General features: G+C 42.1%; 2 protein-coding genes across 10 annotated transcripts in view; one reads left to right on the forward strand and one right to left on the reverse strand.

Moving 5' to 3' along the window:
- OSBPL9 (oxysterol binding protein like 9) overlaps positions 1-10,395 on the forward strand; it is a 172,436-nt gene extending 162,041 nt beyond the window's left edge. For 6 of the 7 annotated variants that reach the window (XM_032844208.1, XM_032844205.1, XM_032844207.1 and 3 more), the window contains 9 exons: positions 345-516; positions 1,773-1,857; positions 2,645-2,755; positions 3,024-3,087; positions 3,208-3,348; positions 4,681-4,759; positions 6,063-6,154; positions 7,524-7,659; positions 7,928-8,630. In XM_032844208.1, the coding sequence (XP_032700099.1) occupies positions 345-516; positions 1,773-1,857; positions 2,645-2,755; positions 3,024-3,087; positions 3,208-3,348; positions 4,681-4,759; positions 6,063-6,154; positions 7,524-7,659; positions 7,928-8,002 (955 nt within the window). In that variant the 3' untranslated portion in view covers positions 8,003-8,630. Of the gene's footprint in view, positions 1-344; positions 517-1,772; positions 1,858-2,644; positions 2,756-3,023; positions 3,088-3,207; positions 3,349-4,680; positions 4,760-6,062; positions 6,155-7,523; positions 7,660-7,927; positions 8,631-9,926 lie in introns of those variants that run through there. The other variant, XM_032844206.1, reaches the window with a different exon arrangement.
- The window catches only part of NRDC (nardilysin convertase), a 106,827-nt gene continuing 101,989 nt past the window's right edge, over positions 9,307-14,144 (reverse strand). For 2 of the 3 annotated variants that reach the window (XM_032844202.1, XM_032844203.1), the window contains 7 exons: positions 12,545-12,592; positions 12,199-12,251; positions 11,707-11,790; positions 10,959-11,049; positions 10,610-10,726; positions 9,687-9,776; positions 9,307-9,529 (listed from right to left, as the gene is read on the reverse strand). In XM_032844202.1, coding sequence (XP_032700093.1) covers positions 9,332-9,529; positions 9,687-9,776; positions 10,610-10,726; positions 10,959-11,049; positions 11,707-11,790; positions 12,199-12,251; positions 12,545-12,592 — 681 coding nt within the window. In that variant the 3' untranslated portion in view covers positions 9,307-9,331. Of the gene's footprint in view, positions 9,530-9,686; positions 9,777-10,609; positions 10,727-10,958; positions 11,050-11,706; positions 11,791-12,198; positions 12,252-12,544; positions 12,593-14,144 lie in introns of those variants that run through there. The other variant, XR_004381087.1, reaches the window with a different exon arrangement.

The following is a 14,144-nucleotide window of genomic DNA, read 5'->3' on the forward strand; positions in this document are numbered from 1 at the left end:
TATGTTGTATTCTTACAATGAAGTAAGCTAGAGAAAAAATATTAATTAAAATCGTAAGGAAAAATATATTTACAGTACTTTATTTATCAAAAAATATCCACATGTAAGAGGAATCACAGTTTAAACCTATGTCATTCAGGTTAATTAACTATACATTTATCAGATTCATCAAGCCAAACACTTAAGACTAGTGTGTTTAATCATGTATATTATGTCTCAGTTTTAAAAATTCTTGGTCCTGGGTCCTCTCTGCCTGGCTTACAGTGGACCATGTGAGGGAGTGCAGCATTAGCTTGTGTCCTTTCAGAAAGCAAGACATTAAATTTTGTCTTTCTGCCTTGCAGCATTAGTGACCAGAAGGATGCCAGAGATCGAATGGTTCAGGTTGTGAAATGGTACCTCTCCGCCTTTCACGCAGGAAGGAAAGGATCGGTTGCCAAAAAGCCATACAACCCCATTTTAGGCGAAATCTTTCAGTGTCACTGGACGTTGCCAAATGATACTGAAGAGAACACAGTGAGTTTTGCACTGATGTTTTTAGTGATACTGAATTGCATACTGATTCAAGATTTTATTTTATTTGGGGGCAGATAATAATGGTAAAGGTAGTAATCAAAAGATGCACAGCACCCCCAGAAGAACAGAATTGTTGGGTCAACATCCTCTAGATAATAGCAGGAAAGGAGTGGCATGAGGTAAGATTCAGAGATCATGTAATGCAAGACCTTGTGGGCTATAATGGTAATTTTGTGGCTTACCAGGATTGCATTTTTGTTTTAAAAAAAACCACGGTAATGATTTTGTGAAAAATAAATCAGAAAGGGGCAAAAATAAAAGCAAGAATATAGCTGAGGAAGTTTTGGCATTATTCCAGAAGATTCATTGTTGATTCACGCTATATCGTGGAGGTAGTACTTATAGGTGGCCGGGGGAGGTAAAAGAAAGGTGACAGATGAACCCTTCATGTGGGCTTCAGCAGTTCGTTGATGCCATTTACAAAAAAGGAAACAAAAAATTAGATTTGGAGAAGGAAAAATCAAGAACTCTAATTGGAAATACAAAGTATGAGTTACACATACATGTGAGTGGAAATGTCAAGTAGGGAGTCAGAATTTTTAAGAGTCTGGAGTTAAAGGGAGAAGTCTAAGATGGAAATGGGGCTTTTAGAGATTTCAGTATATGTAGATGGCATTTAAAGCACTGGAACCAGGTACACTTAGCTAGTAAGACAGCATGCCTGGAGAAGAGTAGATAACGCAGACCTGAGTTCTCAGGGCCCCAACATCTAGAGATTGGTTTGAGGAAGATGTTGAATAAGGAAGACTCAAGCAAATGTAGAGAGGCCCTAGCCCATAGTGCCTGGCACGTAATAGCCTCTGAGCAAACCACGAACTCTCCATATCTCTCCCTTTCTGTGTGATTCATTACATGTGGTCCTTATTGAAGACAAGGCAGTATAATGTGTCTGTTCTTACTCATTTGGCAGACTGATAAGTGACTGTCATCTGTGCCATGCCTGGCCCTGGGTTAGGCACTTAATGCTTGCCTTCAAGGATGTGTTGGTCAGGGAGGTCTAGTGAAGGGAGACAGACACAAAGCTGTAATTCTAGTAGTGAAATTAAGTGCCATAATAAAAGTTACATATAAGGGTTTGGGCGTGTGGAGGAGGGAATAGTTAACCACCATGGGAGGTGCAGAGACTCTAATTGTTAGATTATCCACAGTGTCACTTTTGTTTCCATGCCAAAAGAAAATGTTATATTTGCTTACAGGAGCTAGTTTCAGAAGGACCAGTTCCCTGGGTTTCCAAAAACTGTGTGACATTTGTGGCTGAACAGGTTTCCCATCATCCACCCAGTAAGTTACAGAGCTCCTTTGCACCATCCATTCTCAAACTGTTTGTCTAAAGAGGGTCATTAAAAGCTCCAAAGCTGGGGCACCTGGGTGACTCCATTGGTAGAGCATGTAATTCTTGATCTCAGAATTGGGCATGGACCTACTTTAAAAAAATAATAAAAAACACAAAAGTTCCATAACTGAGCTCACTATAGTATGGATTTTATGGCTTTTTATCCTTATATCTTTCTAACCTTATGAAGATTGGTTCTTCCTCTTTCTTGTGTAAGTGCCAAAGATTCTGTTCCATTGATTAGCTGTGTGTAAAATGCAGGGATGTGGGAAACTAACTTGTCCCTCTAAAATCACACGTATAATGAACTGTGCTATAGAGACCTCAGCAATTTTGGGTTTATATAAATGAGATGTAGTTTCTACACAGTATGTTCTTGACAGTGGAAAGAATGCATATCTTTAATGTCTTATTTGCTCAACAATGTTAAGACTGGAAATAGTGGATGGGCCCAGCTTGAGGTGGGGCAAGAACATGCTTGCTGACCAGAGGATTTTAAGCCTCCAGGATTGCTTCCCTCACGGTTCAGGGAAGTTCCTGGCAGAATGGTCCTAAGTTGTGCTTGCATTCGGAGAAACGGTATAAAAGGAAGTTAACATCCTTTCCTGGCCTCATTTGAAGCTGTTCTTTGAGGGACACCAGGATTTTCCCCATGAAGCCTGTTCTTTCTCCAGGTTGAGTTGGAGAGGTGACTATAACTGTGTAGTGCACTAATTGAAAACAATTTCTGTTCAGTTTCAGCCTTTTATGCTGAGTGTTTTAACAAGAAGATACAATTCAATGCTCATATCTGGACCAAATCAAAATTCCTTGGGATGTCGATTGGGGTACACAACATAGGGCAGGGTAAGTCTCTGAGCATTGGGTAGACTAGAGTGTTAATAGAATTTTATTGTAATATGTGCTGGACCCTTGTCTAGTGAGGGGAAATGGCACCAAGAACGCCAGACTGGATGTCACTGTTTGCATATAAGCATGTGTATGGGGGAGGAGAACAGGGGTGGGAGGGTGCAGGATTGATTTTTCCCTAAATTGAATGGAGTATCCTGGAGTATCCAGCATCCAAACAGTAAAGCCTTATGCTCATCAGAGATTCTATCCCTTCTCTCCACAGGCTGTGTCTCGTGTCTAGATTATGATGAACATTATATTCTCACATTCCCCAATGGTTATGGAAGGCAAGTAGAGCTATGTCCATTTCCTCTGATCAGCTGGCAGCAGAACCTGCTGTCCTTAAGCTACACCCCTCCTTTCTGTCCTCTGAACTGGCAGCCTTACCTGCACTTTTGGTTTTGCAGGTCTATCCTCACAGTGCCCTGGGTGGAACTAGGCGGAGAATGCAACATCAGTTGTTCGAAAACTGGCTATAGTGCAAATATCGTCTTCCACACTAAACCTTTCTATGGGGGCAAGAAGCACAGAATTACTGCTGAGATTTTGTAGGTATTTTGTTTTTCTGCTTCTGTTCTCTTCTGCTTCTCTGAAATACTTTTCTTTTTAGTCTTGAACTGTAACTTTTATTAGGAGGAATTAACTGTTTTAATGATTTTGTCTTTGTAAACTTGTTTCACATCCTGTATGTCTCTTCCTGAAACTCCTTATCAGGAGACCTAAAATCTCGGTTTAAACAGAAATCATTCACTGTTGGGATTTCCTTCCTAGGAACCTGAGAGGAGTCTTACAGATTGCCAGCTAATGCAGATCATAGATTCCTGACTCATTGGACCATGGGCCAGTCTGTATAGTAGACCCTGTGATTCCCACTGCATTGTCTCCCAAGTTCTCACAGTCCTTTTTTCTTTGCCTTTACTAGGGAAAAACAGTAACCGTCACATCTTGGCTTGGTTCCATCTAGGGTCAGATGAAGACAGTTGTGCTGTCTGGGTAACAGTCAGTTGGGTGGATTCAGAATCTGCCTGGAAGAGAAGGATCTGCAGGACTTTGTCTTCCCTAAGAGGCCCTGTTAGGAATAGGGTTGCAGATGGAAGAAGATACGTGACTGGTTAACCAGCTTTCCAGGGAAATAATTGGGATGGCATAATTAGCATCCAAAGAAATCTTGAGCAGGAAGGTGCATGAACACATGATGAAGTTTACCTAAAGATCAGTGTAAAATCTAAAAAATTACTGCAGTCAGAGAATATGGGCAGAGCTCAGAGAGCAGCACAAGTCACCACTGGAATTGATGGTGGAAATCAGATGTCCAGAACAAAGGCATGGGTGGGCCTGCTTCTCAACGTTCCTTGAAGGTAACCAGACCAGCACCAGCAAGTCAAACTGTTTGACCTTAGGACCTCGGGATACTTTGGACCGTTTGAGCTCAGGATCCTTCCTCAGGATGAAAAGCCTGGTCTCCAGTGTTACATCCTTAAGTGAGACCTTCTCTGACCTTCATTTCAACACTTTTGCCCTTGATCTGCATTGCTCGCATAAATTCACCATAGCACTTACCACCTAGAATCTCAGTGGCAGTGTCTCCACAACTAGGCTGTGAACAGCTTGAGGACAGGGACCATCCCTCATCCTTTGTGGCCCCAGTACCTCCAGCACAGGGTTCTCTTGCCCACCTCATATCCACTATTCATGGGATCTTGCATTCATTAGCATCTTGTTTAGGGTCCTCATTCTTAAACAGTTGGCTCAGGGAAATCCAGTTCCACTAAGCTGCTTTTACCCAAGACTTCACAGTTGCTCTTCCATGTTCTGCTCTGACCGGATTCTTTGGTAGTTTTCAGCTTAAGACTGACAGAAATGTTTCCTTTTCTGTTTAGTTCTCCAAATGATAAGAAGTCTTTTTGCTCAGTTGAAGGGGAATGGAATGGTGTAATGTATGCAAAATATGCAACAGGGGTAAGAACCTATATTCCTATATATTCCTATATTCTACACTTATTGTAGGCTACATTATAGCCACTTTTCATCCAGAAATTTAAACACCAAGGCCAACTCTAATGCCATCTCTTCAAGGAAATCTTTTCATTCCCCACCTCTTCCCCAGCAATACATTTTATTTTCCCCTTTCCTCTCAGAATACTCAGTATATGTTAAAAAAATATATATAAATATATAATATACATATAAAATATTTATATATAAATATATATAAATATATTTTATATATGTATAAAATAAAATTATGTATAAAATAAAATAATGCTTGGCAGATAGCAAATACCCAGTGACAGCTGTCTCATTAGAATGGGTTGTATGTTTTAAGTGCTAAACTAATTAGTGTTTGTATATACAACTTGACTTTTTTTCTTTTTTTTTTTTTTTTAGATTTTATTTATTTATTTGACAGACAGAGATCACAAGTAGGCAGAGAGGCAGGCAGAAAGAGAGAGGGGGGAAGCAGGCTCCCTGCTGAGCAGAGAGCCCGATGTGGGGCTCGATCCCAGAACCCTGGGATCAGGACCTGAGCCGAAGGCAGAGGCTTTAACCCACTGAGCCACCCAGGCGCCCCACAACTTGACTTTTTATAAGAAATGTATTTACTGCCTGACACCACGGATACAGAAGTGAGTAAGATAGTCCTTGACTTCAAGAAACTTGGAAACAGGGACGCCTGGGTGGCTCAGTTGGTTGGACGACTGCCTTCGGCTCAGGTCATGATCCCGGAGTCCCGGGATCGAGTCCCACATTGGGCTCCCAGCTCCATGGGGAGTCTGCTTCTCCCTCTGACCTTCTCCTCGCTCATGCTCTCTCTCACTGTCTCTCTCTCAAATAAATAAATAAAATCTTAAAAAAAAAAAAAAAGAAACTTGGAAACAGTACCTAATTAAAGTAGGAAGAAGGTGGTATGGGATTAACAGGAGGAGCAAACGAACTGGATTTTGGACTTGGAGAATTTGAAATGTAAGCAGCACTTCAGTGTTTAACATTAGAATTAGTTGTTTATGAGTCTAACTTTCCTAAGAGATTAATATTGAGCATGTAGCACATAGCCACTTTAAAAACCTCTGTTGACCTCCTACCAGGACTTAGATACACCACTATATTTTAAGCTGAAGGTAGCGTATGAAACTCACAGTCTACACATACTGTTCCCGTGTGGGATTTATTAAATCTGTTAAAGCCTTCTGGGAAGAGCTGACTTTTTTCCTCCTGGAACAGTTCGAACAAATAAAACATCTACCTACCTCTTGTTTTCTAGGAAAATGCAGTTTTTATAGATACCAAGAAGTTGCCTATAATTAAGAAGAAAGTGAGGAAGTTGGAAGATCAGAATGAGTATGAATCCCGCTGGTAAGAGGACTTTGCTAGAGCTCTTGTCGGAGTGCCCTTGCTAATGGCTAAGTAAAGGCAGGGCTGGGTTTTGGAGACACAATAGCAGAGCATAACAGAGCACAGACTAATCCTGAATACCTGGGTTCATATGAGCTCCCACTTACTAGCTTTTTAACCATGACTGTCAGCTTGCCTCTCTTTGCCTTCTTTCCTAAAATGGGAGATACCTCAGTTTATGTGAGGACTGAATGAGATAAACATGTAGTATATATAATGCTTGGGATATAATAAATATTCACTATGTGCAGGCTTACCACCATCTTTGTGGTTTATAAGAGAAGGCAGTGAGGTTCCCTATCGAGGTGTGTACAAACACCCTAAGGTCTTTTGTTGCAAAAAACTTCAAAAAAAAATTTCATCCCTTAGTATTTGAGTATTTAACTCTAAAATGACTTAAAAACCACTAGCCACAATATCACACTTGGAGGAAACAATTCCTTAATACCATCAAAAGATGTAGTTGGTATTCAGTTTTTCAGTGGTTTCAGACATACCTTTTTCCTTTCCCATTTGCCACAGTAAAATCAGGATCTTCAGTGGGATGAGAATCACACACTGAAGTTCTTTGTTTAGCATATTCGGGCATTTCTTAAGTGAAAGAAGAGGATCTTACAAATCATTACCCAGCTATTGTCTCTAACTTGTTAACAGTCTGCGTGGCTGGACTGCCTGCTCGTATTTGTAAGTGGACATCTATAGAAATTTGTGCTTTGCTCCTCACCACAGGGGGATCTTAGGCATGGCCACTTCTCCGGTCCTTAGGTGTCTTCCGTTGTAAAGTTACCTAGTTAATCCTTTTCCAGGCCTTGAGAAGAAACCACATCTCCATAAATCTCTGCCGATCACCTCTTGATCCTTATTCTCTCTGTTCAGACTGTTTCTCCAGATTTCACTATTCAGGGAGTTTTTCTGAAATGGTATGTCTTTGCCCTTATCTAACGCTTTTGACTTAGAGTAAGGGAAACTCCCACCCTAGAGAGGTGAGCTGATAAGCTCCAAAGTTGCATAGCTAGATAGAGGTACAGCCAGAAGTAAAATCCCAAGTTTCAGTTCTGTTTTCTTCTCTGTTGTCTGTACCATATATCCAGCTTTCTGCCCATCCTTTATTTTCTTCCTTTGAAACTAGCAGTGGAATCTTCTATTTCTCTCTCCATTATTCCGGTGCCTTGGTACCACTTTAAGGAAATTCAGTCTGTGAACTACACTTAAAGCCATTTGACTTATACTTGCATTATGCTCTATTGAGTGGGGCTCTAGTCTTTCAGTCTCAAGTTTGCTAATTCCTCTGTCCATCTAATACTCCATGCCTTGACTTCTTTTCCTTTAGCCTTTGGAAGGATGTCACTTTCAACTTAAAAATCAGAGACATTGATGCAGCAACCGAAGCCAAGCATAGACTTGAAGAAAGACAAAGAGCAGAAGCTCGGGAAAGGAAGGAGAAGGAAATTCAGTGGGAGACAAGGGTAAGCTTGACTGGGGAGCCTGCCCCAACCTACCAGCTGCTACTCCCCCTGTACCCTGTGCTGTAAGTCATTCATTCATTTCAGTGAATGCTGAAGTAGTGTACCACTTGTAAATAAGCATAGTGACGAACAAGGTGAGCCCTGGTCCCTGCCTCAAACTCACTTCAGTGTAATGAGGGGGAGAAGACATAAAATAATAAGAAGTTTGATATTATTTGTAGACATACAAAGCAAGTGAGTAACTGAATTCTCCCCCTTTCTTTTACAGTTATTTCATGAAGATGGAGAATGTTGGGTTTACGATGAACCATTACTGAAACGTCTTGGTGCCGCCAAGCATTAGGTTGGGAAATGCAAAGTTTACACCTGACGACCAGGGCAATAGGCATAATTAAGCAGCAATCTTCCTTTGGGAGAACCTATTCACTCCCTTCTTATTGCAGTGGTTCCTATCTCAGGGATACTGGACTTACGATGCAGATGAACAATTAAAGCAGGAAAAGCTTCCCTTTTTTCCTTTTCTGTGGCAGTTACAATTTTGACTTTAGTCCTGAGAAAAACTTCAGGTTTTGAAAACAAGATGTCTGCTTTTTTCCCCAAACCCCATGCTTTAAAAAGCATTTATAAATCCCGATCTTAACCCTTGCACACCTAGTATGGCTGTTAAGATATGCATCTGTTCCTAGTTCACATAATCTTGGGTTCTATACACACACACACACACATACACAGACATATATACCTGATGCCAGATTTTTCATAAATATTCCATCTACTGTAAATATTGGTTCCTCTGAGTTGTTTTAGAAACTTAGTGCAATGTATTAAAATCAAGTGTTAGGAAATTTCATGGCCTCACCTTTAACAACTTTTGTTTCGGAATTGGACTATTATTAAATTGTATCTAACTCTGGAACTATATTTAATTATACTCAATGCTTCTTAAGGCTTCATAAAGTAATTTTTCCAAATTTTTTTTATGTGTTTCTTTTATCTGGCAACCTTGAATCCAGGAGCTAAGTAGCTTTACACAAGGACTCTCCTAAAATAATGGAGCGTCCATCCTTTTTCTCAACCCTCCCTTATATTCTGTGTTCTCTGTTTATCCCCAGCATGCTATTCTCCAGAGTTCCTTGAATTCTCATACAGCACACATATGGCTCCCAACATTTTATCCAAAAATATTTTATTGCCTTAGAGGGTTTAGGAAGAGGGTTTTAGATCCCCACCCCACACAGAGACAAATAAAAAAGAATGCCACAGCAGCAAATGGCTCATTCTGAAGGGCATTACAGAACTATCTTTATTTCAAAATACATTGGGGGGAAAAAAAAAAAAGCCACACACATGTATTAGCACCTAGCATTTAGGCACTAAAACATCAGTTAGACAGGGCACCTCAAGGTTCTCCATCTGAGAGAACCAGAACAGGCCAGGTCTTCTCAAACGGCTTCTGCAAGTTTTTTTGTAACACTCGGCACACCCTGCTACTTTCTCTCTGCCAGCTGCTATAGTAACTCTCGGTTTGTTAGTCATAATGTGGGAGAAGGAGGTATAAATCAGATTCTATGATGGCAGTGCAAAAAATTCAATGGCACTAGTAGTAGTGTAACTTCATAAAATACAAACACATTTTTAAATACACAATGCTTCAGGCCAACGAGACTGCAGTTTATTTGACTATTTTATGGTAGGGGAGAAGGTTAAGTGTTGATGTGAAAGCCCTGATATCAGTAATGGGGATGGTAGAGTCTACCAGCAGAGGAGAGGATGGCAGGTAGGTTAGCTGCATCACTTCACAAGAAGAGTTTGAATCCTCACCAGAAGGGGAACCATCCTCTTCTAGCTCATACTTCCCAAATCCAACAACCTGAAAGAAGCCAAAGAAAGACTTGAGGTGAGAAACATGCTGACCAGATAGGGGCAAAGACCTGTTAGAATCTCTACTCCCAACCCAAACTCAGGGAATGGTAACTGGACTGAATGCTCTGGAAAGGACAGAGCTATAGTTCAGTTATTATACTTACATGAACACTGAGCATTTTACTTCCTGGTCCTCTGTGAGCCTTGAACCAGTTGACTAGGTCAGATTTTGAGAATGACTTCAGTGCTTCAATCTTGCAGGGGGAAGGTAAGACAGGAAAGAAGGAAAGCTATAAAAGACTAGCAGTGTATTTTCTGAAAAAGTTGTTATTAAACGAACACACCCCCTAGGCAGATCTCTTTGGTTCTGCTTTGCACCTGAGCATATCATTTTATTCTTCCAGGTTTCAGCTTGCCCTCAACATTCCAGAGAAGGATGAAAATGAGCTTCTGTGACACCCCTTTCTGTGTTTCATAGTAATAGTTAACCCTGGCAAATAAGAAAGGGTAGCAGATGCTATAGTTAGAGCTGAGTAGTACACATGGAGCCAAAACCCACCACCTTCGTGTAACCTCTCGGGTGCATGCTAAGGTATACTCTGGCCTGAGAAAATACAGTAACAATTGAAACAGATGAAGAGAAGTTTGTCTTCTGATCAGAAAACTGGAGCACCTTTTGAGCTGGGCTGAAACCTCTTGTTAAACCACCTTTTGCCTCAATGTCCTTTGTTAATTCATCATGTAGGGTTATATTATCAGAGAGCTAGACTGCAGGTCCTAGAGCTGTTTTTGTAGGTTTTATTACTTTGGGCCAGAAGCGGTCAAAAAGACCTGACACCCAGAATTAATAAATCTGGAGAGGAATTGCTCAAACATCAGAAGTTCTCAATTTTCTTTAAATAGCAGAAACCTTTTTCCCTTCACAAATCCTGTAGTGAGCCTCAATATAAATACAATAACGTTACACAGGAACAGCACCAATACAGAAATGGATCTGGTCTTTTCCACACAATACTGATTTGCTTGGGATGACTCATAAAATCAGGAGTCCTGGTCAGGACTCTGATACTCAAAACTGTGTTACTACCTCATGGGCAAGACGGTCAAAGAGATACTGCTGTGTCACCACCTCGTTCCAGTTCCTGTCCACCTCCTCCCCAAGATGGGTATCCTCGCATTCCTTCAACTTGATCAGAGCTGTGACCTATTCCACCAAAGAGAGAAACCGTCAGATGTAGTATCACACCAGTTGTCCCAGCACACACTTGATCCTATTGGGTCTGGTTTGTGACAGACCTGCTGTGATCCCTTCACTTGGGACCTGCCAGCAGGAAGGGGAGGGATGAAGCTAGGAAGACATTTTGGTCACATTAAGGTGGAACTACAAAACTCAAGAACTGGCCAAAGGAACAAAAGACCAGGCCAGCATTACTCACCTGGGTGTTGAAGGCTTCCTCAGTGAGGTTCTCGATCTTCTCCTCAAAGCTAGAAAGAAACTCTTCTATCTTCTTATCAACAACTTCAGAACTGAAACAAAATATCTTCAATTAAAAGTCATCAGAGGCAGCAGTTATGCTAACAGGTCCTATTCCCATGCTTTAATAAAACCAGTATTTTGCACCAAAAAAGAAAAAAAAAAAAACCTGGTCTCAGAATGCAAAGGAGACAAAGGGCTAAGGCATGGTTCTAGAAAGAGACTGAAGTATTTTCTTCTAGGCTCACTACTCTTTCCCTAAGCTGAGTAAGAGAACAGAAAAGGACCCAACCCCTAACTCTAGCCCACCTTCTGACATCCTCAGCACATAAGCAGTGACAACCCATGCTTGACCCCGCTCCAAAGCTGAGAACCAACAAGACTTGAACCCTGGTTCTAGGATAAATGCCAGATCAGCCATCTCTGCTTTTCTTGTCCTCAGGCCCGCTTAGAGAGAGGACACACTGGCAAGCCCTGCACAGTGACCATGGGATACCACAGGACTTCAGTTAAGCCTTCTAGGATCATTGGAACCATTACTGATCCATCTTCGATCAGGCCATCTATGATCCACCCTGCATCTCCACCTCCCCCACTGCTGTGATTAAGTGAAGCAAACCCTATTCAGTCAAGAGTTGCCTGAGGTTTAAGGAAGCACCTATAACCCCCAATCTCCAGGCCAAGAATAATAGCTGGGCCCATCTACTCACTTGTATTTCGTTGCCTGAGTCCCCACGGTGACAGAGAATCCTAAAATCCCAGATGTGTTCCTACAGGTAGGGTAAACATGGTACCTACGGCCAGAATGAAAAGTTCTGTGAACTCAGGTAGTCCCCAGGGCCCTGCCCTCAGAGACTAGAGGTGAGTGGGAAGGGTTTCTGCACATCATAACTAGACCTGGAAATCTAAAAGAAAATCCCGATGGTATGCATCTACTTCATTTTTGGGTTAGGGTGTCCACCCCTCTTCTGAACTGAGAACTACGTGCCTTTTTCCTTGCTAATCTTTGAAACTTGACTGAACTAAAAACCTGATCATAGTCCAAGATGCAGATTCTAGTTGTTTTGAGCAGTATGACTCTAAAACATGGAAGGACCAGCAAGCTCCAAGAGGCTGCACTCAGTCAGGATATCTGATAATACAGCCTGCAAAGTAAGCCCCAGACCTTTATTTGAGCTCAGTGCTCTTGCCAGCAGACTTACCCAAGGGTCTGCTTGGTTCGAAGGAAGTCAAAACAAGGCTCTTCCATGTGCATCTGTAATTCAACATACTACCCATCAGCCCAACTCCTCCCAGCACAGAAACCTCCATTTCTAACCCCCAAGTGTTGTACATAACCCCAAAGTCCAGCCTCCCTTACTGCCTTCTTCCTAAATTGCCCAGGCCCCCTGTCCATGCTCATAGCAGATGACAATACTAAAAATAACCCTCTCACCTACCAAACAGGTCCCCGACTCCTCCCAAGTCCCTAGCTCCCAGGCAGAAAGGCCAGTCCTCATAGTGGGTCAGGGGCTCCTGAACACATTACTCTTCTTTATTACAACTTACCACAAGCAGCTCCATAAGAGTGTATTCTTTTAGACTCCTGGCACCTGACTGAAAGGAGAGGTTGGTCAGACCAACTGAAAATCCAGTGGCTTACAGGACTTTTGAAGAATCAAGCTATTCTTGACAACCATTTATTCAGGAATCCATCCTACTCTCTTCCCCCAAAAGAACTGATCACACCCTCTATTTCCTTATTTACAACAATTTTGTTGACACATCTACCTTCCCACTAGACAGCCTGTGAGGACAGAAATCACACTTGATCATTTGTATTCTTGGCCCTTGCACAGGACTGTATGTCCCAATGGAGGTGAGTCCCAACTGGACTTTGGGTATTGGAGTAATACCCAACTTGCTGGCTCCTGCCCAAGACCCAAAGGACAAAACCTGAAGTTAGGTACTTGGAAGTTCAAGGTCCTAAGGAAAAGAACAGAAAATATTTGGGATCAATGAAGGGTATCTGGACTGATTCCTCAGACAAAAAGGGTATGAATAGAAGCTTCTAAGGCCACACACAGGAACCCAAACTAGTCAATAAAATAAATTCCTAAAAGGCAGATAGATACCATACTTGGGAGACCACATCCTGGCTGTCCTGGAGAGTAGCAAAATGATGCAGTCAGAATGAAAGCAGGAGGCCAAGAAGCAAGGATGCTGCTAGTACATCCCACAGTCATGCTCCTCTAACAGACTCTGTTCCTTCCCACTTCACTAGAGGAAGAGGCTAAAAGCCTGTGTGTCCTGCAAGTCCTGTTCAGTTAGACAAGGAGATATTCTGTTCAAAATGCTCTCTGGGAGGAGGGAAGTGGTTCTGTAAAGAAAGCTTGTTTTAGAAGTGCTAAGAGGTAATGGATAGAAAGTACCTCAACAGACAAGGTCCCACAATATGAAATCTCACCCTACAACAGGTAAAGTACTATGGATTTTGAGCAGCAGAAACACTGGAAATGTGGACAGGGCTAAGCAGGGCCAGGCCATATCATTTATGAAATTTGGGCCCAATAGTCATTTCAGCTTTAAATATTAAGCTGAGAACAGGGTGCCTGGGTGGCTCCAGTTGGTTAAGCGTCTGTGTTCGGCATTGGTCAAGATCCAGAGTCCTGGGATCAGAGTCCTATATCCTGCTCCCTGCTCAGCAGGGAGTCAGCTTCTCCTCCTGCCCCTCCCCTTGTGCATGCTCACTCGCTAGCTCTCTTGCTCTCTCAAATCTTAAAGAAAAGCTGAGAACCTGGATAAAAGCAAGCAAACTAGGTATCTATAGCCAGAGTGAGATAAGTGCCACAGACAGGGTAGGTCTCTATAGGAAGATGTAGGTCCAGGGCCAGAAACACAGTAAAAGGACAAGGTGACAGACAGGCCTGCCCAAATCCCAGACCAGGAGCATCTTCACAGGGCCTGACAAGATAAGTGACTTCCTCATGCAGGACACCCAGGAACCATAGCATAGGAACCCAAGTTGAAGTCTGAGATCAGTCTAGACAGGCACAGGTCCCCATTGTCCTAGAAGTAAGTGGGACTAACCACAAGTTATGGGCCAACCGAGACTGTTGAAAAGCTCTTACTTTAAGCCCCATCCCACCTTTCTAGAATGGTGTGGAAA

Source organism: Lontra canadensis, unplaced genomic scaffold, assembly GCF_010015895.1.
Source record: "Lontra canadensis isolate GAN:19392208 unplaced genomic scaffold, GSC_riverotter_1.0 scaffold148, whole genome shotgun sequence".
Taxonomy (NCBI): domain Eukaryota; kingdom Metazoa; phylum Chordata; class Mammalia; order Carnivora; family Mustelidae; genus Lontra; species Lontra canadensis.